At 40.3% G+C, this 25,778-nt stretch overlaps 1 protein-coding gene across 3 annotated transcripts; it reads left to right on the top strand.

Annotated features, from left to right (window-relative positions):
• Positions 1-580: 580 nt before the first annotated feature.
• LOC127345217 (uncharacterized) lies at positions 581-2,331 on the top strand. 3 transcript variants are annotated; one of them, XR_007878502.2, is made up of 3 exons: positions 581-1,346; positions 1,545-1,775; positions 1,867-2,331. XR_007878502.2 is itself a non-coding variant. In XM_051371662.2 (2 exons), exons 1-2 carry the CDS (start codon positions 727-729, stop codon positions 1,555-1,557), a joined length of 633 nt encoding a protein of 210 aa, XP_051227622.1. In that variant the 5' UTR covers positions 581-726; the 3' UTR covers positions 1,558-2,331. The 3 variants fall into 3 exon arrangements, 1 of the variants encoding a protein (XP_051227622.1); XR_011752676.1 differs by having other exon boundaries at positions 1,538-2,331; XM_051371662.2 differs by having other exon boundaries at positions 1,545-2,331.
• Positions 2,332-25,778: the final 23,447 nt, after the last annotated feature.

Here is a 25,778-nt window from a genome sequence, read left to right on the forward strand (position 1 = left end):
GGGACCTGCAGCAGCACTCTACGGCGGCGCGTGGGCAGGTGGGCGGCGGCGCGCTGGCAGGTGGGCGGCGCGCTGGCAGGTGGGCGGCGGCGCGGTAGGGGCACGGCCACACGCGGAGAAGTGAGGCGGCGGCGCGCCGGGCGAGCGAGTGCGGCGCGCGCGCCTTGTTGCGCGCGATTTTCTTTGGGTCGGGGTAGGCGGCGGAGGCGGTTCTTGGGCACTCGGCGGCGGCGGCGGTTGTCAAGGACGAAAGGGCGAACCAGCGGCGGTTGCTGCCGGGCGACGGCGGCCGTTGCGAGGCTGGGAGCAGGTGGCGGCGGTCGCCGGCGGCGGGGCCGACGACGGAGGTCGCCGAGGCCGAAGGGCAGCGCGCGGTGGTCGCCGGCGCGGAGGAGCTGGTGGTGATCGGTGTTGGGAACGTGGTGGTGGGCTGGTGGAGCGGGTCGAGGGAGGCAGGTGGGGTTTTTTTTTTTTTGGCAACGAAACGTGGGTTGTTGGAGAATGAATCGTTTTTCTCGGATCGAGCCTTATAAGAGCCCGGTGGTGCTCAGAATAATATTCTGAGCACCGATGCCACCTATAGGACGCGAGTCGATTGGAAAGGAAAAAACAGAACGGGTCGCCCGCCCCAAACGCGTGTCCCCAACCTCCACTCTCTGCCTCTCCCGATGGAATCCACCGCCGCCTCCCCTCCTCCCAACCAGCAGCCAGGCTCCCGCCGCCCCCATGCTGCCGGCGACCACCTCCCACGCGCGCCGCCGGCGACCACCTCCCACGCGCGCCGCCGGCAACCACCTCCCCTGTGCCGCCGGCGACCACCTCGCTCGCGCCGCCGGCTACCTGCTCCGCGCGGCGCCGCCCCCATCCCCGCGATGCTCCCGGCGGCGGCCAGGCTCCCGCTGCCCCCGCGCCGCCGGTGACCACCTCCTACAAGCGCCGTGGAGAACTGCCTCCCACGCGCACTGCTGGCAACCACCTCACCCGCGCCATACAATCCCGGCCGATCCAAGCTCCTACCGGTCGCAGCCGCCCTCCGTCCGCCGGAGATCAAGCTCCCCCACGTATCCATGGTCTCCGCCGCGACCCCCTCCCGTGCGTCTCCCGGTCAACACATCTCCACCCGCCACAGACCACCGCGGCCTCCTAGGTTCTACCGTCGGCGATGAGCAGCTCGCTCATCCCCTGTCCTCCGCGAGGCGCCGGTCTGCCCTCCCCCATTTCCCCGATGTGCCGCTCTCCCTCCTGCCCAGCTGCCACCGGCGCCCTGGATTTTTTTTTGGGAGGTCAGATGTTTCAGTTCAGCGAAGCACAATCTTCGATTCGCGACAGTACAAGGCAGTGGCATGGTAAGTTCAAGCAAAAATTGAATTATTTCCTCCTTGCTGTAGCAGCAGTTCGTAGTAAGAATTGGTTCTTTTTTGGGTCGATCTGGGATGTGTTATGCCCGTTGACTGCTGGATGTGAGGCAGCAATAGGTTTATTCTACCAATTACTCCTATAGATGCGTGCTGACAGCTGAGTTGAATTCTTTTGGAAGAGTGCAGTACACATACTTGAAGATCTGCAACGCAACTTTGGTTTTGGATGATTCGAGCTGAAATATGCGTCTGCATTTACGAGGACGAGCGATGGTAATGCCATCGGAAATGGTGTGGTGAAGGTCTTCGACGCCGCCGACTGTTCGGAGCTTGCAGTGCAGCATCGTCTGCGACTCCGCTGTGCAACAGCTTCTCCAATTGAGGGGATTTGGGATTTTTCCATCTTTGTTTTCAGATGTGAGCAATACAAAATAGTCTAACAGGGCAGTTCACCTAGCATGAGAGATGTAAAACTGATTCTGAGATTACACTTGTTTTCTCCCGGCAGTTCATACAAACTTGGAACAGGGGGAGAGCAACATGGATGACACTGACGAGGCAGTAAGGAGGCATTACACGTATCAAACAATTCTTCATTCAGTGTGGTGCAGAATTAGAATACAATAATACCGGTGCAAGCAAAGAAAAATGAATTAATCAATTGGCTGGAGCAGCTAGCTTTTAATGTGTAGTTTTAATGATGTGCTGCCACAAACATAGTCACTATGCGCATGTGTGCCATTCTTGTGAATTTACAGGTTATTTGTCAGGTAGTTACGCACAAGTAAGATTGCTATTTTAACCAATAATTTACAGGAAGTGCAAGGTATTGATCCCGGCCAGTACACTTCGGTTCTAAAAAAAATTACAGTCATTCCGAAGCTGCAAACTCATTGTGACAAGCCAGCATTGTTCAGTGATACTATGAAAAAAGAGCAGGAGGATCCACTATTGTTCTCGGGCATCATTTCTAGCTCACAGATAAAAATATGTTTGCCTTCTCCGTTTGCAGGCCGACCATGAGGCTGTAGTGTTTCCTAGATAATGTATGCTTGAAGTATGTTTCTAGATGATTTAAAAAACACAAAGGTTCAATAGGTCCGTGCAAAAAAGGTTCAATAGATCGAGTGTTGACGCGAAGTACTGCCCACTTGACTGATCCTTCACTTTGACACCTCTTTCACTTCGACACCTCTTTCACTTCGACACCTCTACGCGAGCATCACCAATGTTGTGTCTCTCCTTCTACGCACGCATTGTTGTTTCTTTTTCTCTGTATACCAGCCAGGCAGTTCAACCTTTCCAACCAGACAGCCCAACCTTGCCAGCCAAACAGCTCAACCTCGCCAGCCAGACAGCTCTTGCTAAGAGCAGGCATCTCAACCTTGCAAAGGCGGCCAAGCTTCTTCTTACTGTTGTAGCTTTCTCAAGTTTTTATCATACTGCTAATTTAGACCACTAAACAAATGTCCTTAAACGATAAAGATCCCACTTATAATATACTACTACACGCTGCCATGGCTCCTCTTGCAGTTGGGAAGTACACATCCCACTGTTAGTCCATGAAAATAAATGTTTGTACCAAATCTATCCAACAGAAATTATAAACGTTTGTCGAGAAGTACAAGGAAAAATTAGTAGGGCCATCGAGAAGTACAAATAATTAAACCTAGGAAGTAAAAAAACACATATGAAGTGTAAGAAAAAATAATAAAATTGTACAACAAAATTATAAAATTCATCCATACGGAATAATAATAAAATCGTCTTCAAAAAAACTATCTGATGCTAAGTACATACAAGGACGATGGAAAGTACAAGTGTTCACTCCCGGTAAGTACATATAGTACTGACGGGAATTACATGGGTTAATTACATGTGTTCAAAAAAAACTATTCGACATGAGCAGTACAACCACTTATTATAGAAAGCACAAATAACCCGATAAAATCCAAATGTACAAAAAAAATCTCGTAATCCACGAGGTAGTTCAAATACTAGACTATGAGAAGCACAACCATTCGACATTAGCAGGACAACCACTTACTATAGAAAGTACAAGAAAACCGACAAAATCGAAATGTAGAAAAAACAAAATAATCCCATCATCCGCGAGGAAGTTCATATATTTGATGATGAGAAGTACAACCATTCGACATGAGCAGTACATCAACTTAATATAGGAAGTACAAGAAAACGAGTAAAAACCAAATGCAGAAAAAACAAAATATTCCCATCGTTCGCGAGGAAGTACAAGAAGCGATCCTGATAAGTACAACCATTCGACACGAGCAGTGCAACCACTATATATAGGAAATACAAGAAAATTAATTAAAAACCAAATGTAGAAAAAAAAATTCGTCATCTGCATGGAAGTACAAGCGATGATTTAGAGAAGTTCAAGCGAAGACTACATGAAGTACATGCAAGATGCGCGTGGTTGTGCTGACCATTTTGTGTGGCCATTGACCTCAAACGGACACTATACGAGAAAATTATAGTTGTTTTACTGAACACTTTCGTGAAACAACGCCAAGAAGTACAACCATTTGACATAGGCAGTACACCCACTTAATGTAGGAAGTACAAGAAAACCGACAAAATCCACATGTAGAAAAAACAAAATAATACCACCACCAACAAGGAAGTTCAAACACTTGTTTACGAGAAGTACAACCATTCGACATAAGAAGTACACCACTTAATATAGGAAGTACAAGAAACCGACAAAATCCTAATGCACAAAAAATAAAAAATAAAAATCCTCATCCGCGGGAAGTACAATCTGTGATTCCGAGAAGTACAAGCGGCGACTGCAGGAAGTACAAGCGGTAACTACGGGAAGTAGACAGTGTTAAGATAAAATTTAGTAGTTTTGCTAAACAGCTTCGTGAAACAACATCAAGAAGTACAACCGCATTGCCCGAGCAGTACAAGCTCATGTGGGCGGAAGTTCAATGCTCTGTTTTTTGCGAGGCGGAAATCTATTGTGAAAATCTCATTGTTTTGTTCACTAACGAACTCAACCATTGCCACCCAAAGCTTTATATGATAGAGTATGAGTCTAATTTCATTACCTACAACATTTCACAACAAATAAATGGATCTAATCCATCGAATTCGAGTCATTATCTCGCAAAGTATACCGGAAACATGATTTCAAAACTTCTAAAATTACTTTTAAACCGTTTGGATTTGGCAAAAATGGTAGATACGAAAAAGATGCGCCCTTTCGACACCTTTCCAACCGTATATCATTTGCATTGTTTCAATATACCGGATGGAAATCACGGGCAAAATCATTCGGTGCCCATCACACAAAACGGGCGGACAGTAATTCAAGTTGTTCTTTTAAACTGTAAGGAATCAGAGAAAACAATTGGAATAAGAAAGTTGCGCCTAGTTCATAGCTTTCCAACGCCATATTATTTGCATCATTCCGACAAACGGTTGAAACAAATCATCCAAATTACCGTCCGCTCGTTTTTAAGTACGTCCGAATTTCGGTATTTTCAAAATTGTTCAAAAACTGTGAGGATTTTGAAAAAATGTAAAACATGAAAAAGTTGCGCAATTTCATTATTTATCCAACGGTATATCATTTGTGCATTTCCGATAAGCGATTCGAAAATCAAGTTAAAAGTTCGTTTTCTGGCCATATAGAAGCATTTTCGTATTTTCAAAATTAAATTTAAACCGTGCTGAATCTGTGAAAGTTGTGAACATGAAAAAGTTGCGGTTTTTCATTATCTATCCAACGGTATATCATTTGCACATTTTCTCCAAATGGTTGAAAAAATCGTAGTGTAATCAGTAGCTCTTAAGAAAATGGGAAGTTCAAGTAAGTTCCGACAAAAAGGTCAACCCTCTTATCCAGGAAGTTCAACCTTGTGTCCAGGAAAGTACAAGTCGGTGCTCAGAATATTATTCTGCAACCGGTTGCAGAATAGTGCTGGTATATATATATATATAGAATAGCTATTCTCGAACCCCTGTTCGTGACCGAACCGAACCACCGACAAACTCCTGTTCGGTCCGAGAAATCCCACCGAAACCCACGTGCACTTCTCGTGAACCTCCCCCAATTTCTTCCCTATCGACAGGGAACCGCGCCGCCCGATCCCGATTCCCGCCCGCCTTCTTCCCGGCCGCCGGCCCCAACTCCCGCCCCACCTTCTTCCCGCAGCGCGCCTCCCTACCACTTCCTCCCGCAGCGCCCCGCAGTGCACCGCCCTTCCTCCCTAGCGCGCCACCCCGCACCTCCCCCCGCAGCGCGCCACCACCGTCCCCCACCCTCGCGCGCCGCCACCAGCCAACCATCCCAGCGTGCCGCCACTTGCCCCCACCCTTGCTCGCCGCCACCAGCCCCCACCTCGGCGCGTCGCCACCGACCTCCCACCCCAGCGTACGGCCACCGGGCTATCCGTCCTGGCTTGGTGTGGACTCCCGCGAGCATGGCCGCCCACTCCATCTCGATCTGCGGCCGCGCTGAACTCCACCGGCGAGATCCATGTAAGTCCATCGGAAGTTCAGTTCATGGCCTCGAGCGCTGGAGCCCCCATGCCTCTACTTTTATGTCATATGAAACCTTCTCTGTTGTTGTATACGATGCCATATGAAGTTCAGAACTTATTGGAAAGTTCAATCTGAACATGTGTAATCCACTTCGTCCACAAAAAGTTCATTTTCTTGTGAAATATCTGGGAGTGTAGTTTGTCGTGGAAGTTCATAAATTCTTGCTAGGTCGTTCACAGTGTTGCAGAACATGCTTTTGTTCTTCCCCTTGCACTGTGTACTGCAGCAACACCAAGTCGTAGAGGCCAACATCACAGTGACGAGGATATCTGGATAGCTAGCGAATAATTCAGAATTCAGAAAATTTCATACTCTTTTGGACTCTACTTCCCCTCTTCACCTCTCAAATGTGGGGAGAAGTCACGCGGTAGGCCGAGCCCTTACAAGCAGCAGAATCTTTCTCAGTGCCCACAAGTGGTAGCACAACGAGCTGGGAGATATTTCGGCTGCAGGTTCTCCCGCGGCTGCAAGTGCAGCTCTAAGTCATCTTTTTGTTTGGATGAAGAAGCAGCTAGAGCACAAGTGCACAACGGAAAGAAGATGCAGTTATGGAGATAGAGATAGAAGTGTATGCGATGGTGCTAAGAGGATAATATAAAAATGTGTGATATTGAAAAGACTAGCTCAGTTCCTGATGGCCATTGGTCAGTATCTATATTCTTCTGTGAATAACAGTGATTGTACTCACTGTAAAGCAAAAGACTGTAGCCTTAGCAGTTCGGGAGGTTTTTATTCACCGGCTTTTTTGTGGACAGTGAAAACGTCCAGAGGGTTGGAAGTGCTATTTGATTGGGTCGCTTGGAAGCGGCATGGTTCATGTCACTTGGGAGTTTACTTTGAATGGGGTAGGAGTTCACCACAGAAATTTCGCCTCTGTATGGCGTTGGAATTCATTCAGTTTATTTGAAAAAAGGCCGGTAAAAAATTCCCTTAGCGTGCGGGTTTTATTTACATCATTTTCCTACTAACAAGGGGAAGCCATTTTTCTGGTTTATCGATGAAGTTCAGTTCAAATCAAAGATACAGATTCTTTTTAAAGATAATCCCGACTTCGGACAGGATTATGTGTCTCCCTAATTAATTTATACATGGGACACCCTTTGCAGTTTGCATCAATTGATTATAGTATGATTCAATAGCTTTAAAAATAGAAGTTCATCTTATTCACATATGAAGTTTACTTATTTGACAGGTTATCTTTTCCTTCTGCTGTTATGTCTTAATTTTGGATGGGTAATCAGCCGCTAGTGACTATAATGCGAGTGAAATTTCATGGCTCTGTCCATGGGACTCGTTGATCTCCACTACATTCCTTGTTTTTGTGCTAATGCTTAAGAGGTTTTGCTTTCCATATTTTACAGTTTGGAGGGTAGCACATGCACTTTCACTCATCGGCACTACTTATTGCTTTAATTTCATAGGACCATCCCAATTTTCACACTCTGTTCGTCTTGTTTAAATGTTTATAAACTACTCGGTGCTATTTAGTTTGTAAAAACTGTTCTGAACACTGAACTTTTAATTTAGAGTTTAACATGTTGCTTGTTGGTGCAGGCACAGTACTAAATGCTGTTACCGAAATGGAGGCGCTCCTACCTGGGATGGTTCCAGTCTATGAAAATCACAGTAATGTTGGTGAGTCAACCATTAGGGATATCGATGTGGAGGATTTCAATGTTACTGTTGGTGGACGTAATCTCATTCACGATCAGACTCTGACGCTTAGTTTTGGAAGGCACTATGGCGAGTTACAACTTAGATTACAACATATGTCTAAAGCTTCCACCTATTGACGAGACTCTCCGGGGATGGGAATTGTGGACAACCAAGATGTCCCACTTGCCATCAGAAAATAAGGCTTTCATTCTGATGGGAGTTCGTTTCATCTATTAGAAGTTCAATTTTCTGTTCTCTGATTGTTGTGGAAAAAATGAATTAAACCTGGGAAAAATGTGGTACATGTATGTGCTGATACGTGTATGACAATAAAAAGAAGTAGAAGTTCAGTTTTTTTACATAGAAAGTTTACATTTAAATTTGTAGTTTACTATCGGCCCATCTAGAAAAATTAGCAGCTCCATCTGTACACATAAAATAAATCCATGTGTGTTTTATTTGTTGCTTTCTACGGAGAAGTTCACTAAACTGTTTTTGGAAAGTTCACTCTTATGTGTTTAGCTACATATGGGTAATTGATATATGTACTGAACTATTTACTGTCGGTGGTAATGATGTAGGGAACTAAAAAGTAGGGGGAGAAACAATATCTGAAAAGTTGTAGTTCAGTTTACCTTTTGGCATTGGGCGCTCGAAGTTCAGTTTGTAGGCTCTTGACATGACAAAAGTTCTTTTTGTTCAATAATACTTAAGTTAACACAAAATTAACTCCTTTCGCACAGAAAACTCATATTTACGGGGAAGTTCAGTAAGTCCATGATTAAAGATCACTTTTATGTTATCTTTCCACTTCGTACAACTATGGTATTCAAATAACTTCAGTTCTTTTAATCCGTGAAGCTCACTTCTCTTAATTCACGAAGTTCACATCTACTGCTATTTTCATTTTATATATTCCTGCAAGATAGAATATTTGTGAATTTTGTGGCTGTGAGATGGATGATTCCTGTATGTGCAATAGTTTTATCTTATGATGATGCAATAGTTTTTATATTGCAAAAAACAGAGGATTGTCTTGAGAGGGAACTGTTCACGTGCAACTGATATAAGTTCACTTATCACAAGTTAACAATGTGTGTGCGACGAAATTCATTTTATAGATGCAACTGATAGGACTGATTCTTGTGATATGTTTGGGTACTCCTGAATCATGCATGGTCATCTGGAAAATACTTTTTACAGATTGTGTATTTTTTGAGACTTGTGATGTTAAAATGTGCATTATCTTGATTCTCACTTCTGTGAATTTCCTGCAGTGACAAGCGTCATGGTGGTCACTTGCACTACGATCGTGGCTAGGGCTGTGGTGTCCTCTTTGTCAGCCAAGTATTAGTGCGCCACCCGGTTCTTCGACGAGAGACGGTGCTGTTCATGATGAGTTCACTTCCTATCTGTGGGGACTTAGTACAAGTGCATGTAAAATGCAATAGAAGTGTGGTTATGAATTTCACTATTTTATGAGGTAAAATTTCACTTCATCTATGAGGGATAGTTTGCTTGTTTTTGTCATGTGAAACTAAAATATATCTTGTGACTCAACTACCATAACAATGTTGCTATAAGAGGGTAACCCTGAATTATGCTATTCCATCATTTCTGTAGGTCATTACAACGAGCTCTAGAAGATAAACTATCTTTTTCTATATTTCTTTTTTACTTACTGTGGGAAAATTATCAGGAAGCTCAATTTAATAACATCAGGAAGTTCATTTTTAACCAAACTGGGTAATAAGTGTTGCTCTACACTCATATTTTAAACATCACACTTGCAGTTTAGATGATGAAAATCTGAAGTTCACTTGATGAACATCTGGTCATTCACTAACAAAAATTTTAAACATCATACTTGCAGTGTTTGGTTCAACAGTTCTGTTATTTGGGACACAAATCTGACCGGCAACAACCTCACCCATAAAAATGAAAAAGAACCAGTTCCAGATGGACGCCATGGAAGTTCACTGGTTAGTTAAATCACCTCTTGGGACAGTTCCTTTCTTCCTCTGTATGTATCTGATATAGAGATAGAGGTTGATCCTTGTACGGAAGAAAGGTAGTTCACATTGTTTACCACTGTGAGTTCACTTGATATTTTCTTGGAGTTCATTTTTTGACTGACGCTTTAGTTCAAAAGCGAAACAGAGAAGATACATTTCTTTGAAGTTCACCTTTGTGTCTATGAAAAGTTCGGTTTTAAACTACTAGAATGTTCCCCTTTTTTGAATAAATAAATGATCTTTTGTTTGGAAGAATTTGATTGGACCTACAAAAATAAATTTACTTTACCATAAAAAGGAAGTCCACTTATTAAACAACAGTAGCCCACTTATTAAACAATAGTAGCTTATTAGCTTAAAAAAATAGAAGCTTAACAGAGTATAGTTTATTAGCTTCAAAATTCCCGAGGTTCAGTTTTGTATTCTTCCGAAGTTCTGTTTACTATTTCTTCTGAAATTCAGTTCAAAGTCATGTAAAATCAAAATTAGAAACTTCACATTCTCCATATTCCGTGGCAGCCCCCTGCAGCTGCAACTTGTCCAGCTGCACGAGGTGACAAATTGCTTGACGGAAACACACAGGGTTGCTCCTTTTGCGAGCATCTAACAGCACTTCTGCGCGTGTTGCGCGTATTTGATGCTTACCGTAGAATTATTTTCTGCTATGGAACCAGCCATCAGAACTTATAATGAACCCAACTAGTCCACGTTTCTTGTGCTGATTGGTCTTGATGGTGTGTACCTTTTCTCATCGATTTGCCAGTAGCAATTTAGAAGTTCACAATTCTCTTGTTACGAAGTTCAGTCTGCAAAAACGCGACATTCATGAAAAATTTAGTACAAAAAAAGTAGAAAGAAGTTCACTCTTCGAATTTCAGAAGTTTGCTTTATAAAACCTTGATGTATAAGTTTCTTTGTATATCTTTTTCTTGATGTGTTTAGATACCTGATAGTATTGCCAATCTCATCCAGCATCATCTTTCATATCCCTAATAAACTGTTGTGAAGCTTTTTTCATGCAGCTTTTTGATGCTTTACAGTTGAGTAAAGAAACTATGAGAACAGTGAAGCAAAATATTTGGTGGGATTTTCTGTATAATATTGTATGGCTCCTATTCTCTCCTCTGTGTATCACTTGCTTATGCCTTTCCATTGAACAAATCTAAAATAGAAATTTCTAATTAATAAATCAACACTTCATTTGTTTGGCCCCTCAAATGTACATCTCCGTCTGAGTAAAAATGAAAAGAAAATCTAGCATCGACAAATTTTTCAGTTTTAGGAGGTTCACTTTTTATTTTATAAAAATGGAATTTCACTTATTTGGCATCCGAAGTTCACCTCAGAAGCATCAAATATTTCATTTTAGTTGTTTTGGGTGGTCCACTCATTCGGCATCCGTAGTTCACATGAGTATAAGAAGCTGTTCACATTGGCATTGGTGCAGCTCAATGTTAGCCATGGTGCAGCTTAGTTTGTCAATGTATGTCACGAGTACGTTGCAATATTCTTTTACGAAATGAACTGCATAATTTCAGTGGTTCTCACATATAATCTATGTTTTGTGTCACTCTGGGAAAAATAACTTTTATTTGTTTTCAGGGGAGTTCACTTCTGCCGAAGGAAAAGTTCAGATTTTTCAGCGGAATAGTTTGATTCATAATCAGCTAGCTATTTTATTAATCAACTAGTTATTCATTTATTGGAACGTAAGATGCACATAGCCAAGGTAATGTTGAAACACTCCCAAGTGCTATTTTGACGAACATAATGACTAGCTATTCATAGTCGACTTCATCTGCTACGGAAGTCCATCCAATTATGTCGAGAAGTTCATACTTACCTTCGTCTGTTCAGAGTAGTTAACACTGAAGTTCACTTGGTTCACACAGGCATTTCAATTTGAATGTTTATTTCACCCATGATTAAAATCACTTTTTTTGTCTGCGCACTTCATATTGCCATGTTGTGCATTGCTCTAGTATCTCGAAAGATAAGAATTACTTCACTGTGATTTCGTCTGAATCATGCTTAAAACAGGAAGTGCACCCTCCCTTGGCTCCGCAATGCTCTACAAGGCAACGGGAGTCCACCTAACGCTGCCCGGGAGTCTACTAGCGCGGGATCGACTGGAGGCACCCATCCCCCTTCCCTGGCTTGTGCCACCAGGGAGACCACCCACGCCTACTCCCACGGTCCTATGTGCGCGGCTAGGAAGTCCACCAACGTGAGGCGCTGGGAACACCGTCCCTGCACCAGCGCAACCTCTTGCGGTTCCAGGGTGACGACGACATGAGTTGCTGCAGTTTCCAGGTCATGTGCCGTCGTGTTCACGGTATATGTTTCTCTTTGAACTGCTTCTTACTGGTTTGCCACCTTGCTCGATGACCTGCGCAACTCTGAACTGCCTGATGCTTATTCATAATTACTCTATCTAACTGTTTTTTCTATTTGAAATTTTGTTTGCGGATTGTGTGTTAGATTTTTATTTGGGCAAAATATTCTGGCTACTTGCACTTCGCCCGCAATAATTTCACTCTTTGATTTTCTACTAAGTGCACTTCACATATTGTTGTCAAGTTCCATTCTATGATTCAAGTTCTTTTTTGTCAGGGAGTTCACTTTTCTCTTGAGATTCACTCCGTTTACTTTTATAAAAAGGAAGCCACGTATTAAGGTAGAGTAGTTCGCTTAAAAGATAAATGATATTCCACTTCTAAATTAGCCACACAGTTGATGTTGTTTTCTCCGGTTCTCTATTGGGCTTTCAAATTAGCCACACAGTTGATGTATATTCCACTTTTTTAGTTTCATGTATATTTCACTTTTGTTGGACAGTTCACTTTGCACATAAGTGGAAGCTCATGTACATCGTGAATGTTCATTTCATTCATCTATGAAACAAACTAAATGGTCATAGTGAGTTCATTTGGTGTAAAAAGGGAAGTTCACTCTGCAAATAAAATGAATTTCATTTGAACAAAATGCATGTTACTGAAATGGAGGCGCTCAGAGCAATCTTGTTTTGATATATAAAAGCATTATCTACTATTTCTTTTGCTCTTGACCATCTATCACTGTTTACTAGTATCCTTATGCTGCCTTTTTTTCTGTATAGCAGAGGAACACTACTTGATCGAGCCTCCTATGCTATATCTAAGACGTGAAATGATCCTATATCCAAGGACATAAACATGGTGCCAGCCCCGCCCTTCTTCCGGCTAGTGGACGCGGCTTGGCGGTCCCTCGGTGTCCATGGCGTAGTCAAGCCCGACTGTCATGCGGCGGGCGAGTCCGCTCCTGGAGAATCACCAGGCATTAAAAGAGCAATGTGCACGACGTTAATACTGATGAATCGAATCGGGCAGATTGGCAGAGCAAGTGCTAGTACTGAAGTTTCTGTGACTCTAGCTAGTAAACAGTAGAAGATGAAGCTGAGCGTGATTGTCAAGCATGTGTGACTGCTCTTTCTACTTTGGTCTCAAGTCTGATGACATTTTGGTGTTTGAGCGTTCCTGCAACATGCAGAAGCGTGTTTTGTACTTCGTCTAGTACTGTGTACTTCGTTTGAGCTGTAGTGTTCAATTTTCCTATCTCTGAACTGTCAAGTCCAATTCGTTGCAGACTGAGATGAAGAAGATGAACAATTCCTAGTGCAGACACACATAACTAATTCAGTGTGTTAGTTAAATGTCCTCTAAGTGCTTCTTTTAATGCCTGCCTTAGTGTGGTCTGCTAAATGCATTACAATGTTGTTTACCTGATGCTAACTAGAAAAAGACATGCTCATTCCATTCGTATGACAAGTTCACTTTTTTATTTTCATGGGAGTTCGTTTTTATTTAAAATGCAGTGTTCAGCTCATGCACATAAGCATAAAACTGTGAAAAACTTTGAAGTTCGCTTTTATTTAAAATGTAAGTTTGTTTATCTAACTCATGCACATAAGTATAAAACCGTGAAGTTCACTTTTATTAAAAATGCAAGTTCGCTTGTACATGAGCGTTTTTATTTAGAATGAAAGTTCGCTTGTCCAACACATGCATATAAGTACAAAACTATGAAGTTCTCTTTTATTTAAAATGCAAGTTCGCTTGTTCAAGTAATGCAAAACTACAAGTTCGCTTGTCTAATTCATACATATAAGCAGGTTGTCTAATTCGTACATATAAGCATAAAAATTGGAAGTTCGCTTTTATTTAAAACTAGAATGGTGGTCCTCGCAATGCGAGGGCAACATCTAAAAGTTTTCTTTAACAAAATAAATATGATATTTTATATTGGATGAATGTAGATATTATAATTCTATAGTTGCTGTAAATATCATGCTGAATAAAATATCACATGTTGAGAAATCAACTTTATTACTAAATTTATGAGTGAATGCATACTTACCATTTGGAAAAATACATATCAGTAATTATACATGCAATTGTATACATGGGGATGTTTGATGAGTTTGTAGAATTATATTTGGATCACGTGTTGGTGTGTAGATTTTATTTGAAGTTACAGTTTGAAGTGAGTTAAAGTCACATTACCTTATTTTAGAGTTGTAACAAAATATATGCTGAAGTCTAAATAATAATGGAATATAATAACGTGGAAGTTTATGTTTATTTGTATTTATTGATATATATCCATCTTGCTTACATTAATAAATATCCATGAGATCAATGGGTGAGCCAATTCCATGTGTAGTTATAAAGATATATCAGTTCTTGCCTATTAACAGTAAGAGATCAATACATGTATGAAATTACTGGTTGTGGTTTAGAAGCAAAATATTTTAATTTATTATTAGAAATATTAACAGTAAGGAATATTTTACTTACTTTATTTTTTTTCCAGAATTTTTTGTATATTTTTCGTGCAGTTTCTACAAATAACCATTAAGGGGTAACTACACTAACTTGTAAAGATCTTGAAAACTAAGAACTAAGTAGGTTTCTACCCATTAAAGAAGGCAATGTCACGCACACAAAACAGGAGGAAATCAGTACCCCGCGAGGCTGGCCCATGTCACTGTTCATTCTCATTAAATCCATGGGCAAATGTCCGATAAACAAAGTTCCTTAAATTTGTAACCTTTTTTATGTTTTGTACTCAAATTAGAAATGTACTTATCGCGAAAACTAACATGCGAATGGATTTTTAGTAGGGTTGTTTTACTCGGAGTACATCTCTAATCAAAAGCGAGGCTTGAAGTTATGTTTCTCAATACACCGAGATTTTATTTTAGTCGATCAACCTTCTCATCGCTTGGGAGAATCTATGTTGATATTGGCCCATGTGAATCATTAAGATAAAACAGTATCCATGTGATAAAGGACGTTCTCTTTGATAATGCGACTAATATATAAAAATTGGACCATGTATAGGGGTTTTACTATCATGGCGTTAAACCATGCATCCGTGAGGTAATACTTTAAGTTCAACTACTCCCAAATTTTGGAGGTGTTCTGGTAGTGTTTGTGTGTGTGTAAGCGCGTGTGTGTGCGTGCATCTGATGGTAGTCGAATACAATTGTCATTTTGGTGTACAATGTTTAGTAGGTTACTCTTTTTCTTTTTGTAGAACACTCCATTTCATAGCAAATCTAAAGCATAGTAAATATTTTACTTACTTTGGTTTTTTTCCAGAATTTTTTGTATATTTTTCGTGCAGTTTCTACAAATAAGCATTAAGGGGTAACTACACTAACTTGTAAAGATCTTGAAAACTGAGAACTAAGTAGGTTTCTACCCATTAAAGAAGTCAATGTCACGCACACAAAACAGGAGGAAATCAGTACCCCGCGAGGCTGGCCCATGTCACTGTTCATTCTCATTAAATCCATGGGCAAATGTCCAATAAACAAAGTTCCTAAAAGTTGTAACCTTTTTTTATGTTGTGTACTCAAATTAGAAATGTACTTATCGTGAAAACTAACATGTGAGTGGATTTTTAGTAGGGTTGTTTTACTCGGAGTACATCTCTGATCAAAAGCGAGGCTTGAAGTTATGTTTCTCAATACACCGAGATTTTATTTTAGTCGATCGACCTTCTCATCGCTTGCGAGAATCTATACTGATATTGGCCCATGTGAATCATTAAGATAAAACACTATCCATGTGAGGACGTTCTCTTTGATAATGCGACTAATATATAAAAATTGGACCATGTATAGGGGTTTTACTATCATGGCGTTAAACCATGCATCCGTGAGGTAATACTTGAAGTTCAACTACTCCCAAATTTTGGAGGTGTTTTGGTAGTCTTTGTGTGTGTGTGTGTGTGTGTGTGTAAGCGCGTGTGTATGCGTGCATCTGATGGTAGTCGAATACAATTGTCATTTTTGTGTACAATGTTTAGTAGGTTACTCTTTTGCTTCTTGTAGAACACTCCATTTCATAGTAAATCTAAAGTATAGGGTGTTGCTAGATATAAGGCACATTTGTTTGAGAAAAAAACTAAAGTATAGGGTGTATAGTGATGCACCACTCGTCTAGGGAATTATTTACATTACCTTATCTCATGCAAGCTCCCTTATTTTCTCACGCCGGTTAGCTAAGGGTAACACATCATCCAAAACTGATATAATTGTCCCTTCACATTTGTTCTTTTAGTTTCAGTTCCAATAACTATGCACCCAAAATCTAAGAACGGAAGGAGTACTATTGTAGTGCATGCATCTTATTTCTCTATGATGGGGGCAATTTATCTCGTTGGCCAAGTTCACGTAGAAAATTCTAATAAAATCCACAAATATAAGGAGGAGAAAGTCTTAGAGGAATTTTCTGGAAATTTGAAAAGAATAGGTGCAAGGTAGAACACATTGATAGTTAAGACTTTAAAAATTCCATTTTTGAATCGATGTTGTGTGTTAGTGTGTGTTTCTATTTTCCAAATAAAATAAAATGTTTAATATCCTGCAAAACATACTTTGAAATATCTTTCCAAAAGCCTACATGATTTATAACTTTATTAATTCAGTTCTATCATGTGGAAGTCGTGTCGTCTTGAATCATCTATTCTCAACATGTTTTCACCCGTTGATTGTTGTGCATGAACATAGGTCATTTTTTTGCTCTTCAAGACTCCTTCAAACGGACATTCAACTATATTACTTTTATTTTCCTTGATTGCCAATCGCTTGGCATGCATAAGCTATATATATGCCAAGTAGTATAATAAATTTGATGAAATTCTACTACCATTTGTAAAGGAGAGGATCGGCGGTATCGCAGGCGAGGAGGAGGGACCCTAAATGGGTGTTGTGGCTTTTTTCGCCGCCTCCTGTTGTCTTCGCACCGCACGTACCGGTTCCTGAAAAGGCATAATTAAATAGGCTATTATCTTTTTTTACTCTGCTGGTTTCTCCTGTATTATCTGAAAGCACATAGTTATAGAGTTTAGGTTTTTAAAATGTAGATTTTTAGATGTTTGTTAATGAAAGACCACTTACTTTTTTCCGTAAACAAAAAGATTACTTGCTTTATTTTTCAGCGAGAACCTTCCGTTCTTTTTACCTTTGCATGCACGTAGATACATATGACTTGAAATATTGCTTTGGTTGTTTTCATATTAGTTTATTTACTCTTTTTTTATTCAAAAGAGGGGCTCTTGTTTCCCCACCGTGGTGGCTTATGCTCTGTATGCTGGCCGGTGACCAATATAGGATCAATCACTATGGGAAAAATGTACGTACTGGACCAGGCCTATTCAACATGGCAACGCGCACAACTTTTTACAGAATCTGAATCTAACGTGTCGGTCTATATCAAATATGTACACCTGTGTAACGTATCATCCAGTAAATCTAAGCCATTATAATCTGGTCCCACCATACAATTAACGGACCAAATAATTTAGCCTATATGGATTAACGTGGTGTCTCTATTTTAAACATCCGTATTTTGCTTTTAGTATATAATAGATGTAAGTTCACTTGTCCAACTCATGCCATAAAACTATGAAGTTCACTTTGAACCGTGTGAGAAGTTAATTTTGAACATGCATGAAAAATTTATACCGCGACTTGAAGTTCACTAACAAAATGTCGTGAAGTTCACTTCCGTGAAACCGGGACAGTTCAGGTACTCTATTTTTCTGGGCGGAAATCATACGCGTGGAAATCGTTGGTAAGGCATCCGGTTGCACAAATCAAACAGCACCACATGTAATTAGCAGTGATATAACTCTATTAGTACTCCAACATGCCATCATGCCACACCTAATCAATCTAGACGAGCAAATTTTAAAACGTATAAGTGATGGCGTCATTTCTAATTTTGCGTATTTCTGAAATTAAACTTAAACCGTTGAGAATTTGGAAAAATGTTCAACATAAAAAAGTTGCGCCTAAGCTATATCTTTCCAGCGCCATATCATTTGTAACATTCGGACAAGTGGTTCAAGATTTAACTCCGAAATACTGTACGAAAAACTAAGATGCTCGGAAAACGAAATCACGTATTTTTAAATCTGTCCATAAACCCTGATAAATTTGGAAAATTTTTGTACCCCAAAACAATGCGCCTAATCAGCAGATTTCCAACGGCATATCATACACATCATTTCGACAAAGCGTTTGAAAACTAAACCTAAAATACTTCAGGAAAATGCAGAAATCCGTGAAAACATAGTTTTGTATATTTGAAATTGGTTTCAAACCGTAGAGTATTTGGAAAAACATTGAACATGAGTAAGTTGCGAAATTTCCATACGTATCCAACGGTATATCATATGTTCAATAAGCGGTTTGAAAATCAATGACAAAACACTGTCCGCCCAAACATGACATTCTAGTGTTCCGCCGAGAAGTTCACTCCCGTGCAGCAGGAAGTTCAGAAAGGGTTCGAGAATAGCTATTCTCGAACCGGTTCGAGAATAGCAGACCTATATGTATATATATATATATATAACCAAACGTGTATTTCGTACATACCTGGAGTGTACGTGTCTAAATTATACATACCTAAGGTTTACATACCTAACATATACACATACAATTTACACATACCTAACATTTACATACTTAACATACACACATGCAAGTTACACATACCTAACATATATATACACGTATCAGTATATCATATATATATATATATATATATATATATATAGAGCTGGACTATTCTCGAACCCCCTTAAGACTGGTTCTAGAATAACTATTCTAGAACCCCCTCTAACCACCATCTAATCTCGACCCGACCCGACCCGCCCGGAAAAACCAGTAGCCTCGAACTGAACCCAACTCCGCGCAAGTGAACCCCTCGTTCACAGCTCCTCTATCGTGTACATCCTCTAGCCGAGACAACACTCCCCAATCCGACCGTGCCTCCTACCAGGTCGGCGTCGGCGAGCGAGCGGCGGCGGTAGCCGACGTGAGGGAGCTGGCGACGGAGTCCGGCGAACTTCCCAACCAGAAGACCTTCTTTCATGTCGGCATGGGAAAGCGAGAGCAGGTTTGAGGAAGCTAAACACGTAGCCCGACGAGATTCCCCAGCAGGAAGATCTTCTTCCGTGCCTGCTTCCCACCGCCGTGTACTCCAGCCGGGCGCCTCCGACCGAGATCTCTTCCGCGCAGCTCTGATCCGGGCGCTCCCCAACTCCACCGAGCAGCTCCGATCTGGGCGCGCCCCAACCCCACCACTCGTCTGCAACCCTTACGCGGCCCATCTCCACCCCTTGCTTCGCCGGCGGCCACCTGCTCGGATCCCTGCGGGTGGGCTGGCGAAGACACCCTATTGGACTGCCGCCGATCTCTCCAGCCCAGCTTCGGCCGCGTCCTGCTCGCCTCAGGTGAGAATCTCCATGATAGAGCAGAGCTACATGTCTATAGGTTGCTAACTGCTCGTATTTCCTCCGCTTGTTGTGCAGGGCAAGGGGTCTGCGATTGGTGTTGGCCGTGGGCGCGCCGTCGCAATGCATGCTCGGGTAAGCCAATGCTTGCTTCCTCTGTGATTACTTCCAGTTTTGCCCGATTAAACTTGGTTTATTGAGATAGAGAGTGCTATTGTAACATCTCTTAGTTAGTAGAGATTTATATCTGGAACAAACAGTGGAATCTGTGTTTCTATATTGAAAAGAGCAATATTCTGCATCGTAAGAAATACCTAGGCATGCCCACCGCTTTCTTATCTGCGGAGATTATCTCCTTTGGGCTGTACATAAGAATGTAGCCGCTTTTAGACAGGGGTGGGTGCGGTCCGGTAACTGTCGACGGAAACAAGTTTCTACGTTTGATTGCTTGTTAATGTTGAACACTCCTCTGTCTAATTTCGCCAAAATCTAGTGCATTGTTCAGAGTTGATTCACGTTTAGTAGTGACTTTGTTAAAACAATCAGTGCCTTTTCAAAATTGCTTCATGTTTAGTGACTTTGTTAAAAGAACCACTGCCTTGTTAAGAGTTGCTTCATCTTTAGTTACTTTGTTAAAAGAACCAGTGTCTCACTCAGAAGAGCAGCTCAGATGTAAGATATATTTTGTTGTTAATGGCTAGGCTTACAACCAGGTGATTACTAACATCTTGTTGAAGATCCACTTAGATTTATCTCCATTCAGGAGTTACTCCATTAGGCTGTGAGTCTGGAAGTGCACTGGTCGGTATTATCTTAAATATAATCATTACCTAACTAGTGCATAATCTAGATAGGAGTTCACGTTAAATCTTGTTAATGGTAACCCCCTCTTAGGACCACTTGGCTAGATGAGAGTTGGTTGCAACTCTTTTACATTGGTTGATAAGAATCTCTTTACGCTATGTATATTTATATATTGCAGTCAGCATTATTTTACAGAGGCTTCCATCTTTCATCTGGAGTTAATGATTAGATCCTCCCCTAGCTAGTTGCATTATTGTTGTTGTCTTGGTGACTAGGTGCATGCCAGTACCCTGTTATCCTTGTGTAGCTGCTGATTAATAGTGTGACAAGCCAAAACCACGAGCATATGTTCAAAATTACCCTCTATTTTCGTTTTTGCCTATAACATTTTATCCAAGGTAAGTAGGGAACCTGAATACCTGATATCACTTATCTCTAGAAACTGAAATGTGATTCTAGCAGTTTATCCAAATTTCGAACTACCTAACTTGAAATCTTCTCTCAGAAGCATTATAGCATGCTACATGACACTATGCAAGTTAGCTTTTGTTTAAAATTGCAAACCCGCTTGTCCACATAAGCATAAAAAAGTGAAGTTCCCTTTTATAAAAAAAATGCAAGTTAGCTTTTATTTAAAATGCAAGCTCGCCACATAAGCAGAAAAATGTGAAGTTCACTTTTATTTAAAATGCAAGTCCGCTTTTATTTAAAATGCAAGCTCGCTTGTCCACATAAGCACAATAAAGTGAAGTTCACTTTTATTGAAAATGCAAGTTCGCTTTTATTTAAAATGCAAGCTTGCTTGTCCACATAAGCACAAAAATGTGAAGTTCTCTTTTATTTAAAATGCAAGTTCGTTTTTATTTAAAATGCACGCTCGCTTGTCCACATAAGCACAAAAATGTGAAGTTCGCTTTTATTTAAAATGCAAGTTTGCTTGTCCACATATGCACAAAAAGGTGAAGTTCGCTTTTATTTAAAATGCAAGTTCGCTTGTCCACATAAACACAAAAATGTGAAGTTCGCTTTTATTTAAAATGCAAGTTCGCTTGTCCACATAAGCGCAAAAATGTGAAGTTCACTGTTATTTAAAATGCAAGTTCGCTTGTCCACATAAGCACAAAAATGTGAAGTTAGCTTTTATTTAAAATGCAAGTTCGCTTTTACTTAAAATGCAGTTTTGCTTGTCCACATAAGCACAAAAATGTGAAGTTTGCTTTTATTTAAAATGCAACTCCTTGCATCTGTGAAGTGCAGGCGTATATTGTCCTCACTGCTGTTTTTTTGCTGAAATAGTGTTCTCTATCTCTTTTTTCTGTATTTGTTCTCTCATTTTTATGGAAAAAATGAATCAAGGTTGGGAATAATATGGTACAAGTATGTGCTGATGTCGTGTCTGACTATAAAAGGAAGTAGAGGTTCCTTTTGTTTACAAAAGCCGGTTATTTTAACTTGCTTTTGCTGTTCCTTTTCAGGTATTTATCCATGGTAAGAAGGATGGCATGATCCGTCCAGGCACAACAAAACCATGTGCATATACGCAGTGCAGGCATATGCATATCGGGGACATGAGATGGATGTTCAGATGCGAGTAATCAAGCAGTCATGATGTCCTCTCTTGCGATCCCTCCAACGAGCTCCATTGCGAAGTCCACTACGCGTCTCACTCTGGTGTCCACCGTGCTCCGTCAGGAACTCCACTACAACTTCACCTCACGCAATTCAGTACTCAGCCACGACGACAGCCGGTGAGTACACCTGCTGCTCATATCATCTCGTGTAGTTGATCTTAGAATGTTGGTGATGGTAATCCTTATAAACTGCAGCTGGTGTGTCTGAGATTTTAATACAGATTGTGTATTCTTTATTCATATTGGCCAAAGTTTAGACGATTACATCACACAATATAGTTTTAGAAGTTAACCTCGGGTGTCGTCGTGTCGATTAGTTTCAGTCCACTTGATTCGTGCTATCCCTTCTATGATGTGTCGAGTTCACTTCTCCTGATGCATGAAGTTATATGTTCCTAATACATCAACTTTTTGGGCTTGTTCCGTTGACGATCGATTACAATTACCAAGCAGGCTGGTCCATGCTACATGCTAGGATGCATAAGTAAGACTGGATAAAATTTGGGCATACTAGCATGCAACGACATGTCCAAGATTCAGAGAGACGGTATTGCATCTCACGCTCGATCTGGTGCACACTAAATTAGCTGCATAATGGTACTGCAATATTTTTTTGTAAAAAGTTTTGCATCCCACTTATATTATTCTGGGCAGCCCATTCACTCTTATTTGGCGCTACACTCATGGTCCAGGGAAAATGAAACTGCTGTTTGCTCTCAAAACTGCTAGTGTATCTGCGCTTCTCAAAAAATTTACCCACGAGGAAAAAGTTCAATTTTGTTGTCACGAAGTTCACTATTTTCAAAACCTGAAGTTCGCATCTTGTTCAAAAAGATAGAAGAAAAAATGACCCCTATGAAGTTCATTCGTTCAATTTAGAGAGTGCACTTGTTTATTTACTTCCATCTGAAAATTCAAATTTTTAATCTAAGTTCGATTGTAGTGTTGGCAAAGTTCATTTGAAGTTAACTCCGTCCCTAAAAGATTGAAGAACACTCTGCAAGTTAACTTCGTCCCTAAAAAATGAGTTACTATATTAAAAGCTCCTCTTAAAAAAATGATTTGCAACTTTCATTTCACGGAGTTCACAACTCCAACTCAGGAAGTTAACATACATTGATATGTGGGAATAGTAGTTCCTCTAATATGTCGTAAATAAGTAACTTCTTTTGTTGATTTATCTCAGTATGAGATTAAGTATTGTAACTTCTTTTGTTGATTTATCTCGATTACAACGAGTGTTTTAATTGATGTATGGAGAAGATTACTGTTTGTAGAGTTGTAGATTCATGATATGTGTTCTTTGACCGGCTACACATGAAGTTCACTAAATTAAATATTCGAAGTCCACTTTGCAATTTTTAAGCCGATAAGATTTGTGGGATTCTTTTTTGAAGTTCACATTATTTCATTAGCGCAGTACACCTTTTTTTCATGTGAAACTCGCTTCTTTTTTTAATAGGACTTAACTACCATAACAGTGCCCACAAGCAGCATGGCAACAAGCTGGGTGTTCTTGCGGCTGCCTCCCGCTGTTGTTATTACAAGTGCAATTCAGGCTCTTCATTTCATTTGGATGAAGCAACCGAACACAAGTGCAACCGGAATAAAGATGTGGAGATGAAGAACTCATTTTTTCTAATCCATGGAGTCCATTTCTCCTAAATTTTGAAGTTCACATCTCCTGCTAATTGGAGCTAGGTAATTCAGTTCCCCTCACTTATTCCCAGCACAAGTTCATTATTTTTGGGCAGTTCATTTTGTGCGATGCACAGTTAAGGTTTAAAAAGTACAAAGAGTAAAAATTCAGAGAACTACAATATAGTTCGAAAGTTCACTTTATTTCTACAAGAGGTTTAATTAGTCCGATGTTGGGACTTCAGTTAATTTTGGCAAAGTTCACCTTTATATTGTGTGGAGTTCACTGGCGTTGTGCCTCTGTTTGGGAGCAGCGAAGGCAGTTATTTTTTGACAGAAGAAGTAAGCTGTTTCTTGAAAAGAAGCAGTTTGTGTAATTTCCATAAAAAACTCTTGTGAACTTTTGAACATCTTATCATTGTATTTCTCGATGTAATTGGTGAGCATCTCGAAATATGATATCCTATGCAGTGTGTATTCACAGCAAGACACACATAAAATACTTGACACCTTTTATGCGACATATATATAATATGAATCTATGGTCTGCTGATCAACTACGTTCCTTCATTATAATCCAATATTTCGAGTTTTTATTCACCTAATTCTATCAGTTTGGTGCCAGGTACTTGAGAAGTATCCACTCGCATCGTCTGAGCATTACATGCATATACAGCAGGGCCTACCTAAGCACCGCCATCTCGACGAGGCGATGCTGCAGAGGACAAGGACATAAACGTGGTGCCAGCCCTGCCCTTCTTCTGGCTAGTGGACGCGGCTTGGCGGTCCCTCGATGGCCATGGTGTAGTCAAGCCCGACTGTCATGCGGCGGGTGAGTCCGCTCCAGGAGAATCACCAGGACGGACACATTGTAGGCTGAGTGAAGTTTACTGATACTAATTCGAGGAGTTAACTTGTCCTAATCGTGAAGTTCACGTCTCCTAATACTTCATTGTAGACTATTCCTGCTAGATGGATTTTTACTACTTAGCAGCATAAACACAAAACTAATTCAGTGTGTTAGTTAAATGTCCTCTAAGTACTTCTTTTAATGTATGCCTTAGTGTGGTCTGCTAAATGCATTACAGTGTTGTTTACGTGATGCTAACTAGAAAAAGACATGTTCATTCCATTCGTATGACAAGTTCACTTTTTATTTTATTTTCATGGGAGTTCGTTTTTATTTAAAATGCAATGTTCAGCTCATGCACATGAGCATAAAACTGTGAAAAACTGTGAAGTTCGCTTTTATTTAAAATGTAAGTTTGTTTGTCTAACTCATGCACATAAGTATAAAACCTTGAAGTTCGCTTTTATTTAAAATGCAAATTCCCTTGTACATGAGCGTTTTTATTTAGAATGAAAGTTCGCTTGTCCAACACATGCATATAAGTACAAAACTATGAAGTTCTCTTTTATTTAAAATGCAAGTTCGCTTGTTCAACTAATGCACATAAACTACAAGTTCGCTTGTCTAATTCGTACATATAAGCATAAAAATGTGAAGTTCGCTTTTATTTAAAATGCAAGTTCGCTTGTCCAACTCATGGCATAAAATTGTGAAGTTCACTTTGAACCGTGTGAGAAGTTAATTTTGAACATGCATGAAAAATTTATACCACGACTTGAAGTTCACTAACAAAATGTCGTGAAGTTCACTTCCGTGAAACCGGGACAGTTCAGGTACTCTATTTTTCTGGACGGAAATCATACGCGTGGAAATCATTGGTAAGGCATCCAGTTGCACAAATCAAACATCACCACATGTAATTAGCAGTGATATAACTCTATTAATACTCCAACATGCCTTCATGCCACACCTAATCAATCTAGACGAGCAAATTTTAAAACGTATAAGTGACAGCGTCATTTTCAATTTTGCGTATTTCTGAAATTAAACTTAAACCGTTGAGAATTTGAAAAAATGTTCAACATAAAAAAGTTGCGCCTAAGCTATATCTTTCCAGCGCCATATCATCTGTAACATTCGGACAAGTGGTTCAAAATTAAACTCCGAAATACTGTGCGAAAAACTAAGATGCTCGAAAAACGAAATCAAGTATTTTTAAATCTGTCCACAAACCGTGATAAATTTGGAACAAATTTGTACACCAAAACAATGCGCCTAATCAGCAGCTTTCCAACGGCATATTATACAAATCATTCCGACAAAGCGTTTGAAAACTAAACCTAAAATACTGCAGGAAAATGCAGAAATCCGTGAAAACATAGTTTTGTATATTTGAAATTGGTTTCAAAACGTACAGTATTTGGAAAAACATTGAACATGAGTAAGTTGCGAAATTTTCATA

This window comes from Lolium perenne, chromosome 1 (assembly GCF_019359855.2).
Source record: "Lolium perenne isolate Kyuss_39 chromosome 1, Kyuss_2.0, whole genome shotgun sequence".
NCBI lineage: Eukaryota > Viridiplantae > Streptophyta > Magnoliopsida > Poales > Poaceae > Lolium > Lolium perenne.